The sequence below is a fragment of the Callithrix jacchus genome, chromosome 8, assembly GCF_049354715.1.
Source record: "Callithrix jacchus isolate 240 chromosome 8, calJac240_pri, whole genome shotgun sequence".
Lineage (NCBI taxonomy): Eukaryota > Metazoa > Chordata > Mammalia > Primates > Cebidae > Callithrix > Callithrix jacchus.
In genome coordinates this window covers 84,208,619-84,229,034 of record NC_133509.1, presented here as the reverse complement: position 1 = coordinate 84,229,034, position 20,416 = coordinate 84,208,619, and the positions used below count along the sequence as shown (strand labels likewise).

General features: G+C 54.8%; 1 protein-coding gene across 50 annotated transcripts in view; it reads right to left on the bottom strand.

The window, feature by feature from the left end:
- Positions 1-6,663: 6,663 nt before the first annotated feature.
- LOC144577399 (uncharacterized) overlaps positions 6,664-20,416 on the bottom strand; it is an 18,802-nt gene continuing 5,049 nt past the window's right edge. For 2 of the 50 annotated variants that reach the window (XR_013521185.1, XR_013521186.1), the window contains exons 3-14: positions 19,988-20,068; positions 19,255-19,324; positions 16,355-16,550; positions 15,276-15,364; positions 13,161-13,350; positions 11,545-11,638; positions 10,325-10,361; positions 10,104-10,153; positions 9,819-9,888; positions 9,217-9,268; positions 8,580-8,799; positions 6,664-7,755 (exon numbers count right to left, since the gene is read on the bottom strand). Coding sequence is in view for 23 of the 50 variants with exons in the window: in XM_078334851.1 (XP_078190977.1) it covers positions 7,716-7,755; positions 9,217-9,341; positions 9,819-9,888; positions 10,104-10,153; positions 10,325-10,361; positions 11,545-11,621 (399 nt within the window). In the remaining 27 variants the exon portion in view is untranslated. Of the gene's footprint in view, positions 7,756-8,579; positions 8,800-9,216; positions 9,342-9,818; positions 9,889-10,103; positions 10,286-10,324; positions 10,362-11,544; positions 11,639-13,160; positions 13,351-15,275; positions 16,551-19,254; positions 19,371-19,987; positions 20,069-20,416 lie in introns of those variants that run through there. The other 48 variants (XR_013521174.1, XR_013521176.1, XR_013521169.1 and 45 more) reach the window with 41 other exon arrangements.

Below are 20,416 nucleotides of genomic sequence, written 5' to 3'. Positions count from 1 at the left end.
GCTCCACGCACAAACGGAACGCGGCGAGGGTCGAGATTGGTGGGAAGGCGGAGCCAGTGCGTCTGCGCCGTCCCGCGGCGCTTGCTCGGGAAGTCAAGCCATGGGCTGAGCGGCAGCGGAGGGAAGTTCTGGCTCCTCACAGTGGGGAACGGGCCTGTGCTTCCCACGCGCAGATTTCTTCTCCCTGTAATTGTGTTTTGTCAGAACAGCCTCATTCAGTAGTCTGTAGTCAGATCCTTGATTCTCTCAAAATGTCTTTTCTACAGTTGGGCTGTCCAGCATTGTTATTTGGGTTTTTTTTTTTGAGACGGAGTTTCGCTCTTGCTACCCAGGCTGGAGTGCAATGGTGCGATCTCCGCTCACCGCAGCCTCCACCTCCTGGGTTCAGGCAATTCTCCTGCCTCAGCCTCCCAAATAGCTGGGATTACAGGCACGCACCACCATGCCCAGCTAATATTTTGTATTTTTAGTAGAGACGGGGTTTCACCATGTTGACCAGGATGGTCTCGATCTCTTGACCTCGTGATCCACCCGCCTCGGCCTCCCAAAGTGCTGGGATTACAGGCGTGAGCCACCGCGCCCAGCGTGTTTGGTTGTTAACGCCTCTTAAGACTGACTTTAGGTTTGGTGTGGTGGCACAAGCCTATAATTACGGCTACTCGGGAAGCTGAGATAGAGAATTGCTTGAACCCAGGAGGCAGAGGTTGCAGTGAGCCGAGATCGCACCACTACACTCCAGCCTGGGTGACAGCGTGAGACTCCGTCTCAAAAAAAATAAAGACTTCATGTCTTTGTTACGCTAGAATAGACTCTCTCCCTTCTCTCTCGTGCCATTGGTTTGTTACGTGGATTAGTTTTTTTATTTTCCTACTGCTGTCCCACCTTCTGGGTTTGCTTCCTCGATGTGCTTTCTCATTAACTTGTGCATCCTTCTCCCATATTTATTTTAGGCTGGAAGCTGTATCTACAAGCTTTCTTAGATTCTAGTTCAATTTTTTCCCAAGAATACAGTCATATTGCATCACATTAGAAGGCACTTTAATGATACTTTCTATTGTTTCTTTTTAACGATACAAGTAAACAGAGTATATTCCTCCTTTTCTTACACAAAAGGAAGTATATATAGTGTTCCTTAACTTACTTTTTTCACTTGACGATCCATATCAGGGTACAAAAATCTCCTGTGTCCTTTATATAGCTTCATAGCACTCCACTGATTGGATATGTCATAGCTTATTAAAACAGGTTCTTATTGATGGACATATTGGTTATTTCCAGTTTTTCTGGCCGTCATAAATAATGCTGTGATGAATAACGTTGTGCATGTTATTTTGTATTTTTACAAGTCTGTCTTTGGGATAAAGTTCTAGATGTGTAATTGCTGGGTCAGAGGATAAATGCATATATAACTTTACTGGATATAACTGGATTTCCCTCAATAGGAGTTTTGCTCCGGGCGCAGTGGCTCATGCCTGTAATTCTAGCACTTTGGGAGGCTGAGGTGGGCGGAACACTTGAGGTCAGGAGTTCAAGACCAGCCTGACCAATATGGAGAAACCCCATCTGTACTGAAAATACAAAAATTAGCTGGGTGTGGTGGCACATGCCTGTAGTCCCAGCTACTCGGGAGGCTGAGGCAGGAGAATTGCTTGAACCCGGGAGGCGGAGGTTGTAGTGAGCTGAGATCGCACCACTGCACTCCAATCTGGGTGACAGAGTGAGACTACTTAAAAAAAAATAGCTGGGAGTACTGGGACATGCCTGTAATCCCAGCTACTGAGGAGGAGAATCGCTTGAACCCAGGAGGCAGAGAGACTACAGTGAGCTGAGATGGCACCATTGCTCTCCAGCCTGGGCAACAAGAGTGAAACTCCATCTCAAAAAAAAGAGACTGAGATATATCTAGGCAGACTGTGTGAGGGGGACCCCAGTGACTGAGTTCATTTGCATAGGGACTGAGGGAATCCTAGGAGGGAGGTCACCCTGAGGGAAAAAAGAGCCAGCTAGGACCACCTGACCCAGTGTTCCAGACTCCAGAGCAGGGGTGAGCTGGTTGGCAAAAGGAGTAGTGATAGATCTTTCTCTAGTTTGTCGTTAGGAGGCCCAGCCTTGGAGTCCCAGAGAAGGCTGAGAGGAAGGGTGATTTCCTTTCTCTCTTTTTTTTTTTTTGAGTTGGAGTTTCACTCTTGTTGCCCAGGCTGGAGTGCAATGGTGCGATCTCGGCTCACTGCAACCTCTGCCTCACGGGTTCAAGCAATTCTCCTGCTTCAGCCTCCCCGGTAGCTGGGATTACAGGCATGTACCACCATGCCCGGCTAATTTTGTGTTTTTAATAGAGAAGAGGTTTCTCCATGTTGGTCACGCTGGTCATGAACTCCCAACCTCAGGTGATCTGCCCGCCTCAGCCTCCCAAAGTGCTGAGATTAGAGGCGCGCCCAGCCCAAGGGTGATTTTCTTTGCAGTGGGGGTGTAAGGAGGGCTGTGCAGGGGCCCTGAGCCACAGTAGCCAGGACGCTGTGACCCTGACCCTACTGGCTGTGGCAGTAAACATTGCTCCAAGGGGACCCTGACTGACTGTGACCTCTGACCTGTATGGACTGGCTGAAGAGGATGAGCTGAGCCAATCAAACTCCTCTCTCAAGGAGCTGAATTAGCTCAGCACAGTGGCAGGAGGATATTGCTTGAGTCCAGGAGTCCGAGGCTGCAGTGAGCTATGATTCACCACTGTACTCCAGCCTGAGTGACAGAGGGAGACCCCCATCTCTTAAAAAAAAAAAAAGATCTGTGCTAAGGTATAAAGGAAAGATCCGGTATCTGGTTGGTGGCAGATGCTTGAGATCAAGGGAGCTGAGGCTCTGAACTGGACAGGTGGGGAGGCCTAGAGAGGTCTCTTGATTTTCCCTGTGAGGCAGAGGTGGGATTCCCAGCTCAAGGCTTTTCCCACCATTCCACCATCTTCCATTGGTGGCACATGCCTGGTGGCACATCATGTTTGCCAAAAATCACCCTCCCCAGGTGCACTGCACTTCACAGTTTGCCAGAGCATCACTGAATTTGCCCACAGCCTTATTAAGCAAGGCTGGCAGAGCAGGGGTCGTTGTCAGCGGCCCGAGCTTCAGGTGAATGGTGCTGGAGAAGACCTCAGAGGATGCTGAAGATGGGTTGGCGCTGGCCCAAGGTCACCCACACTTGGAACCTGGGTGCAGGTCTTCTAGCCCTCTGGCCAAGAGCTCTTTCCAACTCTCCATGCTGTTCCTTGATCATGTTGTGTTTCCAAGCTGCCTTGTCCCAGCCCGACAGTCCTGACTCAGGGAGAGACACAGGCAAGGAAGAGACCCTGGAGGTGGTATAGGGCAAGTGGCGCAGAGCTGAGTCCCTCCACCACCCAGGCCCTCCTTGTGCTTCATGAGCTTCAGGCTTCTCATCTCTAAAGTGCGTATATCAGTGCCCATCTCCTGTGGTTGTTGTGAGAGCAGCCTGAGATGATGTGTGTCCACGACCTCCCGGGAAGGGACAGAACAGGCTGACCCCACGTGCCTCCTGCCTGCTGTAGGAAGCAGGAATGGCAAGCAGTGGGGCAAAGTCTTCAATTCCTTCTACCTTGGCTCTGGCGAGGAGGGAGCTCTAGGCCAACCAGTTAAAGATTGGCCAGGTGTGCATGAGAAGCTCAGGCCATCTCCAGACCACAGTGAGACAGATGGGGCAGTGACCGTCTGGTGACCATGGAGCCACCTCAGATCTGTCCTGAAATTTCCTCAGGGAACTGGGCCCTGCTGCAGCTTAGATGGGCAAAGTATAGCAATGCTTGCTTGTGGCTTGCTGGGAGTCTCTTTTCTTTTTTTTGAGACGAAGTTTCACTCTTGTCACCCAGGCTGGAGAGCAATGGTGTGATCTCGGCTCACTGCAAACTCTGCCTCCCAGTTTCAAGCGAATCTCCTGCCTCAGCCTCCTGAATAGCTGGGATTACAGGCACCCACCACCATGCCTGGCTAATTTTTGGTTTTTACTAGAGACAGGGTTTTGCCATGTTGGCCAAGCTGGTCTTGAACTCCTGACCTCAGGTGATCAGCCCGCCTTGGCCTCCCAAAGTGCTGAGATTACAGGTGTGAGCCTTCGAACCTGGCCTGCTGGGAGTCTTTGTAGGTGACACCAGGGTGCATCAGCGAGCCTGCCGGCAGTCTAGGGGCTCTGGAGGATAGAGCCGTGTCTCCTCAGTCTGGAACTCCCAGGGCTGGCCATGTTTCTCTCTCATACAGGGCCAACTTTTCTTTTCCTGATATTCTCAGCGCTGGGCTGCGCATGATGGAGCCATGTTCCTTTCAGTTGAGGGATCTCAGAGAAGGACTCTGCGTCCCTGCTCAGATGGCCCCTCGGGGCAGGGCCATGTCTGTGGTCCCTCCCAGAACAAGGCTGTGTTTCTGCTCTCAGACGAGGAATCTCAGAACAGGTGAGTTCTGCTGAGACTCTAAGGGCTGGGCCGCATCTCCCTCCTCAGATGCGACTCTCAGAGCAGGGAATTTTCTCCTCAGACTGCAGCCCTCAGGCAGGGCTTTGTCTTCTCTCTCAATATGTGATGTCCAGGGCAGGTCAGGCCCTGCTCTGTCTTGGGATCCCGGGACAGGACTGTGTCTCCCCCTTCAGACCGGGGCTCCCTAACTCTCCTGAGGGTGCTGTGCCTTCCTAAGTCTGAAAGATGAACTGGGCCTTCTCTCCAATGGAGCTTTCTTGAGGAGTTTGCTTTGGGTCTGAGGACAGGCATGGACATAGACAGAGCTCAAGTGAAGTACTTTCTCCTTCCAGGATTTTAGCATAGACTTCTTCTTTTTTTCCAGAGGTGGGGTCTTGCTGTGTTGCCCAGGCTGGTCCCAAACTCCTGGGCTCAAGTGATCCTCCCACCTTGGCCTCCCAAAGTGCTGGGATTACAGGTGTGAGTCACTGCACCTAATGATTTTACTTCTCAAATGTATGATTTTCTTCAAAGCCAGAGACCATTATGATTATTTTCAGCATGTTGGGGCAATAATACCAATGGAATACTCTTTATTTATTTTATTTATTTTTTGAGGTGGAGTCTCACTCTTGTCACCCAGGCTGAAGTGCAATGGTGCGATCTCTGCTCACTGCAACCTCCGCCTCCCAGGTTCGAGAGATTCTTGTGCCTTAGCCTCCCAAGTAGCTGGGATTACAGGTGCCTGCCACCACACCTGGCTAATTTTTGTATTTTTATTAGAAATGGGGTTTTTGCCACTTTGGCCAGGCTGGTCTTGAACTCCTGACCTCAAGTGATCCATCCATCTCGGCCTCCCAAAATGCTGGGATTACAGGTGTGAGCCACCGAGCCCAGTCTCAGTTCTTGATCTCTAAAGAGTTCATCCAAGCCGGGCACGTTGACTCATACCTGTAATCCCAGCACTTTGGGAGGCCAAGGTGGGTGGATTACCTGAAGTCAGGAGTTCAAGACCAGCCTAGCCAATGTGGCAAAACCTCGTCTCTACTAAAAATACAAAAATTAGCCAGGTGTGGTGGCGGGTGCCTGTAATCCCAGCTACTCCTGAGGCTGAGACAGGAGAATTGTTTGAACCTGGGAGGCGGAGGTTGCAGTGAGCTGAGGCAGTGCCACTGTACTCCAGCCTGGTTGAAACAGCAAGATTCCATCTCAAAAAACAAAAACAAAAACAAAACAAAACAAAAAGAAATAAAGATCTGGTAGAAATAGAAATACCATTTGACCCAGCAATCCCATTACTGGGTATATACCCAAAGGATTATAAATCATTCTGTTGTAAATACACATGCACACATATGTTTATTGCGGCACTGTTCACCATAGCAAAGACCTGGAACCAACCCAAATGCCCATCGATGATAGACTGGATAAAGAAAATGGGGCACATATACACCATGGAATACTATGCAGCCTTAAAAACGGATGAGTTCATGTCCTTTGCAGGGACATGGATGAAACTGGAAACCATAATTCTCAGCAAACTAACAGGAGAACAGAAAAAAACACCACATATTCTCACTTATAAGTGGGTGTTGAACAGTGAGAACACATGGACACAGGGAGGGGAACATCACACACTGGGGCCTGGGGGTTGGGGGGCTAAGGGAGGAAGAGCAGGGAGTGGGGGGGATTGGGGAGGGATAGCATTAGGAGAAATACCTAATGTAGATGATGAGGGGGTGGATGCAGTAGACCACAACCATGGGACGTGTATACCTATGTAACAAACCTTCACCATCTGCACATGGACCCTGGACCTTAGAGTATAATAACTAAATTTTAAAAAAAATGCAAATTATAAGGCCCACTCTAAACCTACTAAATTAGAAAGTCTGGAGATGGGGCTGGTAACTCGTGTCTTAACAAGGCCTCCAGGGTATTCCGATGCATGTTACCATTGAGAGCTACTGTTTTAAAATAAATGTGGAAGGGCCAGAGTTAGCCTTGCCCACCCTGTTATTACCATGAAAAAAAAAAAAAGAAAGATCTGGTTCATTATTATCCCACCTTAGAGAATAGTAATTTGTAGGACAGATATAGTGAGCTTTGATTAATAATCAAGAGAGCAAGAATATACTAAAGGAACTTATATATGTGTGTGTATTTGTATATATCTATATGGTGATATACATATATATATTAAACAGCAGCCCCTGTTGGTCAAGGATGGCATTGCAGCCAGGCTTTATTAGTCTTTGAGGTAACTACTCAGACAGAAGAAACTGTAGTAATTGAGGTGCAGCTGGTATGTACATGGTGGGTGACATAAAGAGGGTTCCTTGGAGGGTCAAAGCCCTGTAAACTCACTCCCAGGACTACCACACCTAGGAGTTGGTCACCATTTGAACTACCTTCTTACTAATTTTCAACTTGAACTATTAGTGGATATTTTTTCTGCAGAACACATCTCTAACACAGTTATTAAAAGACAATAGGAAAAGAGGATTTACTTTGAGGAGATTCATTCCACTGCACATGTGGCTGGGTGATTCTATTCCAGATAACAGGGTGTCAGTCAATTTCTGTTGCTGTAGCCAAATACTGCAGAGTAGATAACTTATAAAGTACAGAGGTTTATTTAGCTCATGGTTCTGAAGATTGGGAGATCCAAGGTTGGGGGGCCACATATTGTGAGGGACTTCTTGCTGCTGGTGACTCTCTTCAGAGTCCACAGGTAGCTCAAGGCATCACATGGTGAAGGGCTCATAAGAGACCCACTCTCCTGATAACTCACCCCCTCCCTTGATAACTTATTTATCCTTTAATCCATGAATGGGTTAACTCATTCATGAGGGCAGAGCCCTATTACCCTATCACCTCCTGACCTCAAGTGATCCACCTGCCTTAGCCTCCCAAAGTGCCGGGATTACAGGCATGAGCCACTGTAATGAGATGGGTAGGGGAGGCAGTGAGCGCGTTCCAGGCTGAGCCCTCCCCTTGGGCAGTGAGGGCTTGGGAGGAACTTGACTGATGGAGTGTAGGGAAGGGAAGGTCAATGGCCATGGTGGGCACCAGGGATCGGGCATGGAGGAGCCTGTAGGGCCATGCAGGCCTGTCAGAAGCAGAGTGTGGGCAGGGGGTGGGCAGAAGCACAGTGTGGGCAGCTGCTGAGCACCTGGTCCTGGGCAGCCTCCAGGGCCGGCTGCTGAGCTCTCAGCTCTTGATTCTCAAGCTTCTAGCACATTGCAGACCTTCTTGAGCTCAGTCCTCATCTTGGCCAGCTCTGAGCCCACCTCCTGCAGAGAAGTCTGGGATAGAGGAGGGTGGGGCTGGCACATGTCTTGATCTGGGGCCTCCCCAAGAACTTTGCTCTGCCTTGGATTGGGAGCGCTAGCCTCACAGGGGCCTTCCTAGGGACTGTGCTTCACCACAAAGAAGAGGCCACTATGGCAGCGTCAGGTGCAGTGCTGACAGAACAGCACCAGGGGACTGAGCAAGAGGGCGCATCTTCCCCTCCAAGATGTGCAGGTGACTGAAGGCACAATGCTTGCCCTGAACCCCAGATCCTTCAATTCCATCTTTCCTCTTATCCCTGAGTCCCACAGCGCTCCCTGTACTGATAGTACTGCACAGCCCAGAGGCTCACATCGCCCTCCATCTCCATGTCCTGCACAGGGCTGAGCCCTCAAAGTCTTGGTCCCTAACACACTTGTTTCATCACATCAGTTGGTGAGTCCACCCTGCCAAGGAGTGATACCTTGTCCCCACTTAGGGCCATGCTGAGGTTGTTGGAGGGCAGGGCAGCTGGGGTTCCAGACCTGGGATGAGTCTAGGCTGAGCCCTCGGTGCTCAGTGGACAGCCCCCATTCCGAATCACTGGATCCACAATCCAGGCTCCCTACTCTATCCCCTGCTCCCCAGCCCAGGCCCTGCCTTCCCTTCTCCACATGGCCCCTGTCTCAGCTCCTCCAGCTCCTGGAAACAAGAGCCCAGCGTGGTCCCAGAGAGCCCAGTCTAATGGCAATGAAAGACCAGAGCCAAGATCTCTGCCTGGGAGTTTCCACCTCCAGATTGATCTCTCATCCCTGGAGCGGGCTGTCCCAGCTCCACCCCAACCTGTCCCTGAGCTCACCTATCAGCCTATGGTGGAGTCCACATTGCAGATTTAGGCTCCTTGGCAGACCTGGGCTCCCACAGCTCGTGGGGGCTGGGAGGCAGAGATGCTGCTGGGTGTGGCAGAGATAGCAGGACCCTGTTCCCTTGCTCTCACTCTGTTCTGTGCATCATTAGCTCCACCAAGGCCGCTGGGCAACTTAGCTGAGGCATAGGCCCAGTTCTATAGAGCTGGGAGACTGTGTGGCAGGGACAGTAAGCCAGTGGGTAAACTGAACAGGGTCATAGGATCACTGAGTGTCAGAGCTCCCCAGAGTCCCATCCCTGCACCACATGCAGTGTACAGATGGAATTATACAGGTGAGCCCCACACCCAGCACACAGATGGAACTGTATAGGTGAGACCCAGAAACAGTGAAGGGCTTGGTCAAGGCCACTGGCCAGTTTGGGGCAGAGCTGGGACTAGAATTTCCATCAGTGTTTGTGAAACCCTTGTTGCTTGATGGGCCAGTGAGGACTCCCAGCAGCCCCATCCACAGGCTGTGGGGCTGGAGGCTGGTGGGTTGGGCTTGGCTGGTGCCCACTCAGGTAAATGCCTGTGTAATCCCCAGGAGAAGACAGTGGGCTGAGTGGGGAAGGGATGAAGTAGGACCTACCTTCCACTTGCAGACTCTGGGAGCTGACCTGGGGTCTCTGCTTGAATCTGCCCTGTGGGAAGAGGGCAGGTGGCAAGGACTCGGGAGCACTTGGGCTGCTCTGGGGTGGATGCCCTCCCTTCAGGCTGTCAAAATTGATCAGATTCTTATGTCCCTGTCCTTGGGTGGGCATGCTGAGGCCACCCTGACCTGGGCCACCTGACCCTCACCCCTAGCAGCTGGTGCTGAGGGTTCTGGTGCCAGTGGCAGCCAAAGTCCTGCTCCTGCCTGTAGGTTCCCAGCTCACGCTGGAGGGTAAGAGCCTTTCTGTTTATGGACAGATGGGCCGTGGCATCCCCGGAGGCCCCACACGCCTGGGTCTGAGCATCCCGGTTCTCGGGGCCAGGGTGCGGAGTTTGGGACCCATTAAACACACAGGAAGCTGAGGCCCCACCAGGGGAAGGGCTGTGGCTGTGGCAGAGCCCAGCCTCCCACTTTAATCCTCAAGAACCCTGACTTCAGGTGTGGGGAGGGCTCTAGGGTCCTCAGGAGGGGTTCCTTGGGGATCCTAAATGCAGATGGGACTACCTCATGCCACCCCAGGCAGCCCAGCTCCTGCCCACCTTCCGCCTCTGGATCCCAGCAGCCATCTCATGGTTCTCCTTCTCCAGAGCCTGCAGCCTGCTCCTGCGGCTAGCCAGAAACGGGTGGGGAGAGGCATCCTCATCTAGGGGCCCCGCTCCCCCATCCTCTTACACCTACGGAAACCCTCACACAGCTCTTGGGTATGGGCAGGTCCAGCCTTCAGAGGGGAGTGGAACTCCTCCTGGGCCCGGGCATGCCCTCCCTGGCTAGCTTGTGGACTAGGGACCCAGGGGGCTCACTGGGCAGTGCCCACATGGACTCACTGCAGTTCCTCCTGTGAGCATTCTGGCCTCTCTGCAGCTGTGTGAGGATCCTGTGGTTACATGTGGGGAGAAACAAGAGGGATCACTGGGGCCCTGAGGTCTCAAGTCACACCCAAACAAGACCACCCAGGGGGAAGGTAGCAGGAAGCAAACTGGGAGCGTTCTGGGTTGAACTGTATCCCCTGCAACAACAAAAAAAGATATATTGAAGTGCTCAATACCTCGTGATGAGACAGGATCATTACAGAGGTAATCAGCCTAAAATGAAGAAATGAGGCTGGGCTTTAATCCAAGGTGACTAGAGTCCTATACAAAGGGGAAATGTGGGCACAGGCAGACACACAGCGAGTCGCCATGCAGACATCCCGGGAGGAGTGTCAAAGCCTCCTGGCAAAGCACCAGAAGCAGGGGACGAAGCCTAGAACAGACCCTCCCTCACAGCTCTCAGAAGGAACCAGCTCTGCCGACACCCTGATCCGAACTGCAGCCTCCAGAACCAGGAGACAATGAATACCTGCTGCTGAAGCTACCCCGTCTTCAGCTCTTTGTTACCACAGCCCCAGAAAACTCACACAGAGGGTAAGTGGAATCCAGCCCCTGTGGCAGCTCTCTGGCCCCAAAAGGACCCTGACTTCGAGGAGAACTTTCTCCTCAAAGTGGCCACACCTGCAGCAGCAGGAAGTGTGCAACCATAGTGGTGAACATGTGACTGAACACCATGTGTTTTCACGTGCTTGTCCATGTAACCCTCTTAAGGATAACCATTATTTTCACTTTTTCAGATAAGGCCCAGAGAGGCAGAGTAACTGGCCAAGGTCACACAGCTAGTATATCTTGAAGCCAAGATTTAAACCCACAATCTTATCCACTAACCTGGGGACAGGGCAGATTAGTGAATCCCGGGATTGGAGACAGACTGAGATAGAGACCCAGAGAGGGTTGGGTGGAGGAGCTTGAGGCTAGGGATGGGACTGGCGGGGGAGAATGCCAGAGCCCCTACGAGCACTGGGTGCTGAGCTCTCAAAGCCCCTGGCCAGTCTGAGGTTGATGCAGTGTGGCTTCGTCCAGACCCTATCCAGCTGCTGTCCCACCTCCGAGAGCCTCGCCCTGCTGGAAGAGCACTGCTTGTTTGGTCCATCGGCCACTCTGCACAGGACCCCTGCCCATGACCGAGTTGTAGGCCATCCTCACTGGACAGGCCCAGGGCCCAGGGCCCCCACCTGCCTGTAGAAGGTGAGTCCGGGGTTGGCTTTCCAGGGGTCTAGGTAGGGAGTAGAAGCAGCCTGGGAAGTCTCCGAGGGGCTGGAAGGCCCTGCACATGGGGCCCAAATTGACACAGGCTTATGTGTCATGTGTAGGCTACATGCATATGGCTCCCCTGGCACCACTATCTGCCAGGATACGAATCTGCCAAGGGCCCAGCCCTCCATCACTCCACTACCTTCTTATTGACGTCGTCCACTGCAGGTCCTCAGACTTGACCAGAGAATATAGCCCATCCAGGCCCTGAAGATACATCCTCTCCCGATGCCGGTCTGGTTTGACACATAGACCAAAAAAAAAAAAAAAAAAGGAAGAAGAAGAAGAAATAAAGAAAATGCTGAGATTTTCTTCTGTACAAATATACAGTGGCAGACTACACGGCAAACATAAGGAACCGCCCCCCTCTGAGCACAGCTCTGTACCCATCTGAGATACATTGAATTGTACCAACTCAGCCTTGAATGAGGCCCGAGGCCAGCTAAGCTTTCTCTCCCTTTCCTGCCATCCAGATCAGCAGATCAGCTTGTCAGGGGCCTCCTGGCAGAGGTGGATCCCAGCTGGGGTCCTTACAACTCTACCTCCCTATGGCTCCCAGGTACCTGGCTGGTGTCTGTATCTCTGTGTGTCTATGTGTGCACATCTGGGAGTGCATGCACATGTCTGATGTGTACCTTGTGGGGTGTGTGCATGTGTGTCTGTGTGTCTGTCTGCCCATGTACACATACACTTGCCCAGAAGACTAAGGGATGCTGGCCAGGAGAAGGCAGCCACCAAGCTGGAGTTGAAGTCAGGTGGACAGGAGCTGGGACGTCTAAGCCCTGGATCTGGCACCTGTCCCACGTCCCTAATAACCCCTCAGCCACTCTGCCTCTCATCTGATCAGGGACTGTTTAAACGCTCCTCCTCCATCTCTGATGTATGTACTTATAGTTTCCTCTTGCTGAAATGCCCTTCATTCCCTCTGTCCTCCTGGAAAATGCCTGTCTATCCTTGTGTGAGGGTTCAGAGGCTCAGAAACGCCTTCTCTGGGAAGGACTCGCCTAACTGCCACCCCTAACCAGCTCCCATAATGCCTCTCCCTCCTCTGGCACATTAAGTTATCATTGCTTGCAAAATAGGCACAGTGGCTCATGCCTGTAATCTCAGCACTTTGGGAGGCCCAGGCAGGAGAACTGCTTGAGGCCAGGAGTTCAAGACCAGCCTTGGCAATGTAGTGAGACTCCATGTCTACAAAAATAAAAATTAAAAAACTTAGCCAGGTACGTTGATATCTGCCTGCAGTCCCAGCTACCTGAGGCAGGAGGATCGCTTGAGCCCAGGAGTTTGAGGCTACAGTGAGCTATGATTGTACCACTGCACTCAAGCCTGGGTGACAGAGTGAGACCCTGACCCAATTAATCAATCAATCACAAATCCATAATCGATAATAAATTATTAATAATAAATCAATAATAAATGCTTGCTCAATGACTGTGTGCCTCCAGACCATAAGCTGTTGAGGACAAGGAGTGATCTGATTTGATGGTGCTTCTGCACACAGAAGATGGCAAGGCATGCAGTAGATGCTCAGTAAATGCATGCTGAACACATGGATGGAGAACGATGAGCCACGATGAGGAAAAGGCAGAAAACGGAAAGACGCATAGGATCGAGATGGGGGCATCCTGAGGAGGGGTAAGAGACTAGCTGGTTACCCTAGTCCCTAGCATGGGAAAGACTGGGCAGTCGGGAAGACAATGGGGAGAAGGGGATTCTGGGAGGTGGAGAAGAAGGAGGGAGGCAGAGAGTGCCCACCTGGGGAGGCCAGGTCCCACTCTGCCTCTGGAGTCTCTGCAGTTCCTCCTCTTTAAATTTCAGGGCAACTGCCACCTGATGCCAGCGTGCCTTCCAGTACCGCAGCATCTCCTCATGAAGCCTGGGATGTGAGTCTTGTGCCTCTAGCTCTTTCCTGAGAGGCACTGGTGCCTCCTGCACCTGGAGTAGACTGGAAGAAATGGGGTACAGGTACAGCGTGGACCCCAGATCACCCCCACCCCACTCCCTTTTAATGATTCCTTTCTCATTATGTCCTATGGACTAGGAGGGGGTGGGGCAGAGATGCCTCTTTCATGGCTCCCTGTACACATGGAACCCCTTTGTACTGGGCGCTTCTACTCCCAAGCACCCTGACCTGCTGCAGCCAGCAGCTAAGGTCGTCTCACTCCCACCTCCCACCTGCCCCTGAGCCAGCAGGAGGGGCTTGGCCATGTGTAGGTAAGACAGGACTTCTTAAAGCTGAAAGATTTCCCACCCCATAAAAAAGCCAGAATGTGACAAGCAGGAGCGCTGATAGCTGGGGAAGGGAGACTGGCTCTGGTCACGTGGTTCCGGGTTTAGGGCTCTGGGCCATTCCCCCTCAGCCAGCTGGTGACAGAGGCTGACCTACTGCCTGCTGAGAGGGCCATCTCACTCACTGTGAAAGCAGAGCACCCACCCCAGCCTGGCTTGGACACTCTGAGGATGGGCCCAAGCAGTCACCCACAGGCCTCTTGGCCCGGGCCACACCCAGTGCCACTGGCAGCACTGCCTTCTCCCCAGGTAGCCAGGTGCACTCTGCATCCGGGGCCTGCACACGGCCCCTCAACACCGTATGCTCTCCCTGCAGATGCTGCAGCTGCTCCAAGAAGGCCCCTAGTTGCTGGCGGCTCCGGCCCAGCTCTTCTGAGAGTGTTTTGTTCACCTGGGAAGATCCCCACCCCACCAAGTTGGGGCTCAGCCTCCACCAGGACTGTGGGGCTCCAGCAATCCTTCAGGCCTTTACCCATGCAGCTCCCTGGTCTCAGAGGCCCTGAAGTCCCCTTCCCCTGGGTCTCGACCCTCTTAGGAGGACTCTCTGACCACCACAGCCCGCAGAGGCTCCCCGCACTCCAGGCTCCGCTCTGGACCAGGGCCTGGCTGCACACTGGCAAGGGGGCCAGTTACCTGAGGATGAGGATGGTGCTCTGTGGAGTCTTGCTGTATGGATATCCTGCTAGAATCTGTCTCTCCTGGCCATTTTCCTTTCCTCTGTTCCCCTAGAGCCCCTTGCCCTACCTTGGAATCCCTTAGGAAGGGAGCCTAGGGACCCTTGCCTCTGCCCGCTGGTACAGATGGGCATGGCCTGGATCAGCTGATGCCCAGATTCCCTTCCCTGTGGGGCTGCCCCTGCCAGCTGTCTTGACCAACCTCGGTGAGCATCAGCAACAGCTCCTGCCGAGAGGCTGTGTCCTGAGCCTGGGCAAGGGTCTGAGCTACCCACATGGGAGACCCTGTCCCGAAGCTTCCTGGGCCCTGCCTTCATCCCAGCTCTTCCCTTGGATCTGCAGGCCTGGCACCAGCATCTCCTGCGGATACACTTGGTCCAGAATCCTGGGGTCTCCTTCCAGCCTCCAGACCACACTGGGGTGGCCTTGGCAGACCCTTGATGCCTCAGGGCGTGTGTGGCTGGCTGGGTCATGGCCCCGACTCAAGGTGCGACTGTGAACAAGCTCTCCTCTGCCCTCGGGTCTCAGTCTTCCCATCCCATCTCAACCAAGAGGAAAGTCGCTGAATGATCCCCAGGCTATTTCCAAATGTTGGAAGATCCCTCTCTGGGCTGGACTAAGCCCCTGTACTGCCCTCCATCCCAGATAATGCTCTAAGAATGAGGACCAGAGAATAAAGTGCAGGGCAAGGTCAAAGGTACAGCAGGGCCAGTGCTCAGGGCCTGCCAGGCACCCACATGGGGGATCCCCAGGCTGGGTTCCAGGCCAAGGGACTGTTGGCTCATCTGGCCTACATGCCGCTGGGCCTTTTCACTTCTGTCTGCAGCAGCAGGATCCTGGGAGTAGAAGGGAGAGTCTGCCTGTTCCCTGCCAGCCTGCCCCCACCCCACAGCCCAGCCCCACTCACCTGTCTTCTATGTCCCGGTCTGGCCTCCTCCACTCCGCCTGTGCCTGGGTTCTCTCCTCCTCCAGGTGGGCCAGGGAGCACACTGCCTGCTGGGGGAGGCTGAGTGGGAGGACTGTAGGCAGCACAGAGCCTCTGCCAAGTATGCCTAAGCTTCCTGCCTCCCACCAGGCAGGGCAGTGTCTGCAGCCTCTGATAAGGAAGGCGGACTGGCAGCCAGGGGCCCAGCTGACAGCCCAGCATGGACCTGTGCCCTGGCTTGTGTACAGGGGACTGTGCCCTGGGGCCCTGAGGGGCTGCCTGGCTGTGATCTGTCAATGACAGGCTGCAGCTGTGCACCCTCTGCCTCTAGCTGGGCCTGAGACACACCGACTCTCCACCCCAACTGCTGATGGCTTCAGGGTGAAGGCCAGCAGGACTGCTGTGGAATGTTAATGGGTGGGCAGACATGAGGTTGTCAACTTGGTCCCAAGGGTCCCCCAGGCCTGGGAGGCAGCAGTGGCTCCAGGAGGGCCAGCTCTGAGCTGAGACATCAAGTCACTGAAGGCTTGGGTAGCTAGGACATCACAGGGTGTCCCTGTCATCACCTGAGGTGGGGATGCTGGTAACCTTCCCGAGAAGCCTCAGCCTGCACAGCCATCTCCCCCTCTCTGGGGTCACCTGCTTCACTAGGGGAGATTGGGCTTTTGAGGAAGCTCTTCAGTCTATGGAGCTAAAACCAGTCCCTGCCTCCCTCAGGCTCTCCCTGGGGGACCACAGGGACCCTGGCCCTTGCTTTGTCTCCAGCAGTATCCCTAGCCACCCCCTGCATATGCCTCTCAGGCCACACCCTGGACCTTCCAGGGGCACCATTCAGAGGTGGCATCTCTTCAGCATGCAGCCCTGCTGGGCCTCCATTCCCCTTTGTCCTCCAGGTACCACAGACCCCAGCAAGCCTCCCTGAGAAGATGGCACCAGATGTGGACACCGGTTCTGAGCATTCCGGAGCTTTCAGCCTGCTAAGGGGACCTTGCTAGCTCAGGGGACCTTTGTTCAGCTGCAGAAAGCCCAGGAAGATAGGGTGAGGGAGAACAGGGCCTCACTTTCTGCTTCAGGGCCCAGCCGAGTCCCAGCTTGCGCTCCTGCCTCTACAGCACCTGGGCTTGCTCTGACAGGGCCTCCAGTGCTGCCCGCAGACGGCCACCCAGCTTGGCCCGCTGCCGCCTGCTCTCTGCCAGCCACTCCCACTGGTCCTCCTCCGACAGCCTTCAATCCTGCTCCGGGGCCCTGTTGGAGCACCTGTCAGGGAGACAGGAGCTAGGTTCAGCCCGGGCCCCAGGGGGCTACCGTGCCCACCTTCCCTATGCTCACCTCCACCCTTTAGTGGGGCTTGGTGGGCAGACAGGGTCCCATGGCCAGAGGAAACAAGAGTGCCAGGGACTGTGGCCAGGGCTGGGCATCAAGTCCATGGCTCTGCCTTCTGCCCGAGCTGCTGTGGAAGGAGGGCCGTGGGGGTGCTTTTCCCCATGGACATGGCCTTGCTGCTGGCTGTGTGCTGTGCTCTCTGGGCAGCTCCCAAGACTGCACCTTCAGACACCCCCAATGGGGAGCACCCCCGTGCCGCTCCTCCAGGGCCCTGTCTGCTCCCTGAGATGGAAATGGGGGAGCACTGCTGAGCCCCTCCTGTCTCTCTCTCTCTCTCTCTCTCCTTCCCTACTGCACCCCAACCCCTTGTCCAGGCTGGCGGGAAGCTGGGGGCCTCCCAAGGACACAGCTGTCTCCGTTGGGACCCCAGCTCCGGGCGTTCTGGCTGTGGCCCACTGAGGGGTGCCTGTGTCGATGAGCCCTCCACCCCTCCTGCCACAGCCCCTGGCCTCAGCCTGCCTGGCCACTGCCTCCCACACCCTGCCTCTGTCCAAGAGGGGCCCAGCTCCCAGGTCCTCGTGATTTTTCGGGACAGTTCAAACCCAGGCTCCTAGGAAGGGGTGCTGAGCCCCTTGGAAGGACGTCAAGCAGCCTCTTCTGTGATTACTGGCTTTGGCAGGGGATCCCTGCTTCTTTCTCCAAGACCCTCTGATAAAGGCACCTGCAGACCCTTTTCCTCCTCACATCTGGATGATGGGACCAGGGCAGGCCCCTCCTGTATCCCCTAGCTCCTCTCCTACCTATAATTCACAACTCGGGGCCCCACGCTTGGTGGCTGCACCTCCTCAAACCCTGTATACCTCTCAGACCCAAACCCACCACCCCCTCAGAGGGGCTGGGGCTTCAGCTTGGGGCTGCACTGCACAGGAAGCCGGGGCTTCTCTGCCCCTTCTGCTGAGGCCTTGATGACCCCTCAGTGAGGCCCGGACTCCCAGCTGCCTTGAGTAGGTAAGAGACCCTGCAGATAGCCCCTACTCTAGGAGGCCTGGCTTCTCCAACAGACCTGGAGACCCGCCTGCCTTTCCACAAGGCTTTCTCCCTCCCTCGGGCTGGATCCGGGGTAGCCCTGTTCAGCCTTTGCTTCCACCCGCCAGGTTGCCACCTCCTGGCCCCGTGGACGTACCAGGACCCCAGCTTCCAGAGGCCAGGTCTTCCCCAGCCCTGCCTGCTGCCGCCCTGGCACCTCTAAGGCCAGCAGGCTGCAAGGGTCCCTAGCTACCAAAGGACTGGCCCCCACCTGATCTGCCCAGTGCTTCCCCAGAGGCCAGTGGGCATCCCTGAGCCCAGCCCCTTCTGGGTGTTGCCAGCTTGGAGCTTTCTTGTAGACCTGTGAATGAACGCTATCCCATCTGGAGTTAGCTGAGACTTCTCCCCTGGTCTCCTGAGCACTTAACAGCCCCAATTCCCTGACAACCTGGTTTCCAGCATTCCTGGAACTGGTGGGGAGGTCCCTGCCAGCTCAGCGGGTGCCACTCTACACACTAGTTTGCTTTCCTTGAAATCCCAGCAGGAAGCCTCATTCCTTGTGGCACCCGGCCCCACTGTCTCATGTGGACCCTAAACCTCCAGCCGGCCCAACCCTGCAGAGGAGGTGCCCAAAGGCATCTGCAGAGGTTCCTCTCATGCTGTTCTCCCCCCAGGGCCCCTTCTGGAGCCTGGTACCACAGATCTCAACCGGGGGCAGTCACAGCTCGGTCTCCCTTCCTCCTCATCCCCTCATGGGGGCTCTGTCCAGCAAGGCCCCTGACTGCCAAGGAACCCGCACCCACAGTTCCCTCCTTTCTGAATGCTGATCCTTCCACAGCCTGGATGCTTGAGCCCTGGGCAGAGGGGTTAACCACCCCAGGACTGTCTTCGCAAGCAGAGAGGCTACTTGCCACCAGGCCCTGACTCCTCAGGCTGAGCTGAGCAGCAGGCGTATCACCAAGGCCCCCTGGGCAGAAGGGGCTCAGCCCTGAGGACCCAGCACTCCCCACACCTGCATGTTCCTGCTGGGCATCCACCCTGCAGACCCAGCTTTCCCCCTGCCCCCAGCTGCTGGCAGCCCCATTCCTTGTGGGCCGGGCACCACAAGGAATGAGGGTCCCTGAGGCCACACCAGGAAGCAGCCAGCAGCTGGGAGGAGCAAACTGCTGTTTCTGCATCTTTTTTCAGGAGCTCACTTGGGTGGGAGGGGCTACAGACTCCAGGGATCCTGCAGGCCACGCCCCCCACTCCCTGGCTGACTGAGCTTTCTTCTCAGGCGTCTGACTGGAGCCTGGGACCGACCTGTCACAGAGGCAGGTCTGAGTAGTCCAGGCCTGTTCCTGCTCTCCAGCAGGGCCCCTCCCATTCATTTGTGCAGCTGGCTTTGCCCAAAGCACAAGTGAAGTCTGTGTGGACTGTGTCCCTTGTCCCCAGGGGGAGTGTGGCTCCAGTCCTGGCCTGGAACTCGGATGCCTTAGAACTAGAGGCCACATCTGGCAAAGTGGAGCAGCGTGGTCTGCCCACGGCCAGGGCAGGTACCACGCTGGCAGCCCCAGACCTGACACCATGGCTCCCGTGTCCCCTCTCCACTTCCGTCCAACACATCACTTACACTACGTGCTGCCCCTGATGAATCCGGACTGTCAGCTTCCCCAGCTTAGCTCCGAGAAGTCCCACAGACCCTAAGGAGAACGGTGCCTCCTGAGCTGGGGGCTACGTGGGAATGGCCTGGTGTGGGGTGGGGGAGGTTGGGGTGAGGCAGGTGCCCAGTGCCTCTCTGTTTAGCTTCCTTTCTCCTTTGCCCACAAAGGAAGCATCTTCTCCATGTCCCTCTGCCACCCCGAGGACATAAAATACTTCCCCAGGTCTGTCTGCCCTTGGACACAGCCCACCTACCTTCCTGTGGGACTCAGGGCCTTGTTTTGTCCTGTGGCCCACATGAGAAGCAATTATCCCTACTCTGCTCAGCTGAGAGAGGCAAACTGAGGCAGAGCAGGGGAACAACTCTGTTGTAGTCTGGATGTTAATGGCAGAGTCAAAAGCAGCCCTTCCCCGAGTGCTCAGGTCCAGTGGACACCAAGCATGGAGGCTCTGTCAGTCGGTTTTGCATTGCTCCCGAGGAATACCTGAGACTAGGTCATTTCTTTCTTTCTTCCAAGGGGTTGGCAGGGCCACCAGGCTGAGGGTTGGAACCCCGTCTCCTAGTCCCAGCCTGGGTCTCCATCACTGGCTGACCGACTCTGCTTCCCACGTTCTCTCCACACCCACCCCCTGCAGCCCAGGGTTCAGTCTGGGTGCAGGCCTGGGGAAGGTCCAGGAGCAGATTCTGCCCCCCCAGCTCTTACCTCCTGTGCACCAAGGCAGCCAAAATGCAGCAGCAGAACCAGGAGCGCTGGCTTGTCCCTGTATCCCAGTGTTTTGGAAGGCTGAGGTGGAAAGATCACTTGAGACCAGCCTGTGCAACATAGCAAGACCCTGTCTCTACAGATGATCAAATTGGGCATGGTGGCATGCAGCTGCCTGTAGTCCCAGCTACTCAGGAGGCTGAGGTGGGAGGACCGCATGAACCCAGGAGGTCAAGGCTGCAGTGAGCTATGATTGCACCACTGCACTCCAGCCTGGGTAACAGAGCAAGACTCTGTCTCTAAAACAAGAAACAAAGTGCACCGTGTGTGGAATCCAGCTTCTGGTGTGTGGACCTGACCTCACTCGGTCCCATCAGTGAGTGGAAGGCTGCCTGCTGTCTTTCAGAACATTCCCACCACCTGTGTCCC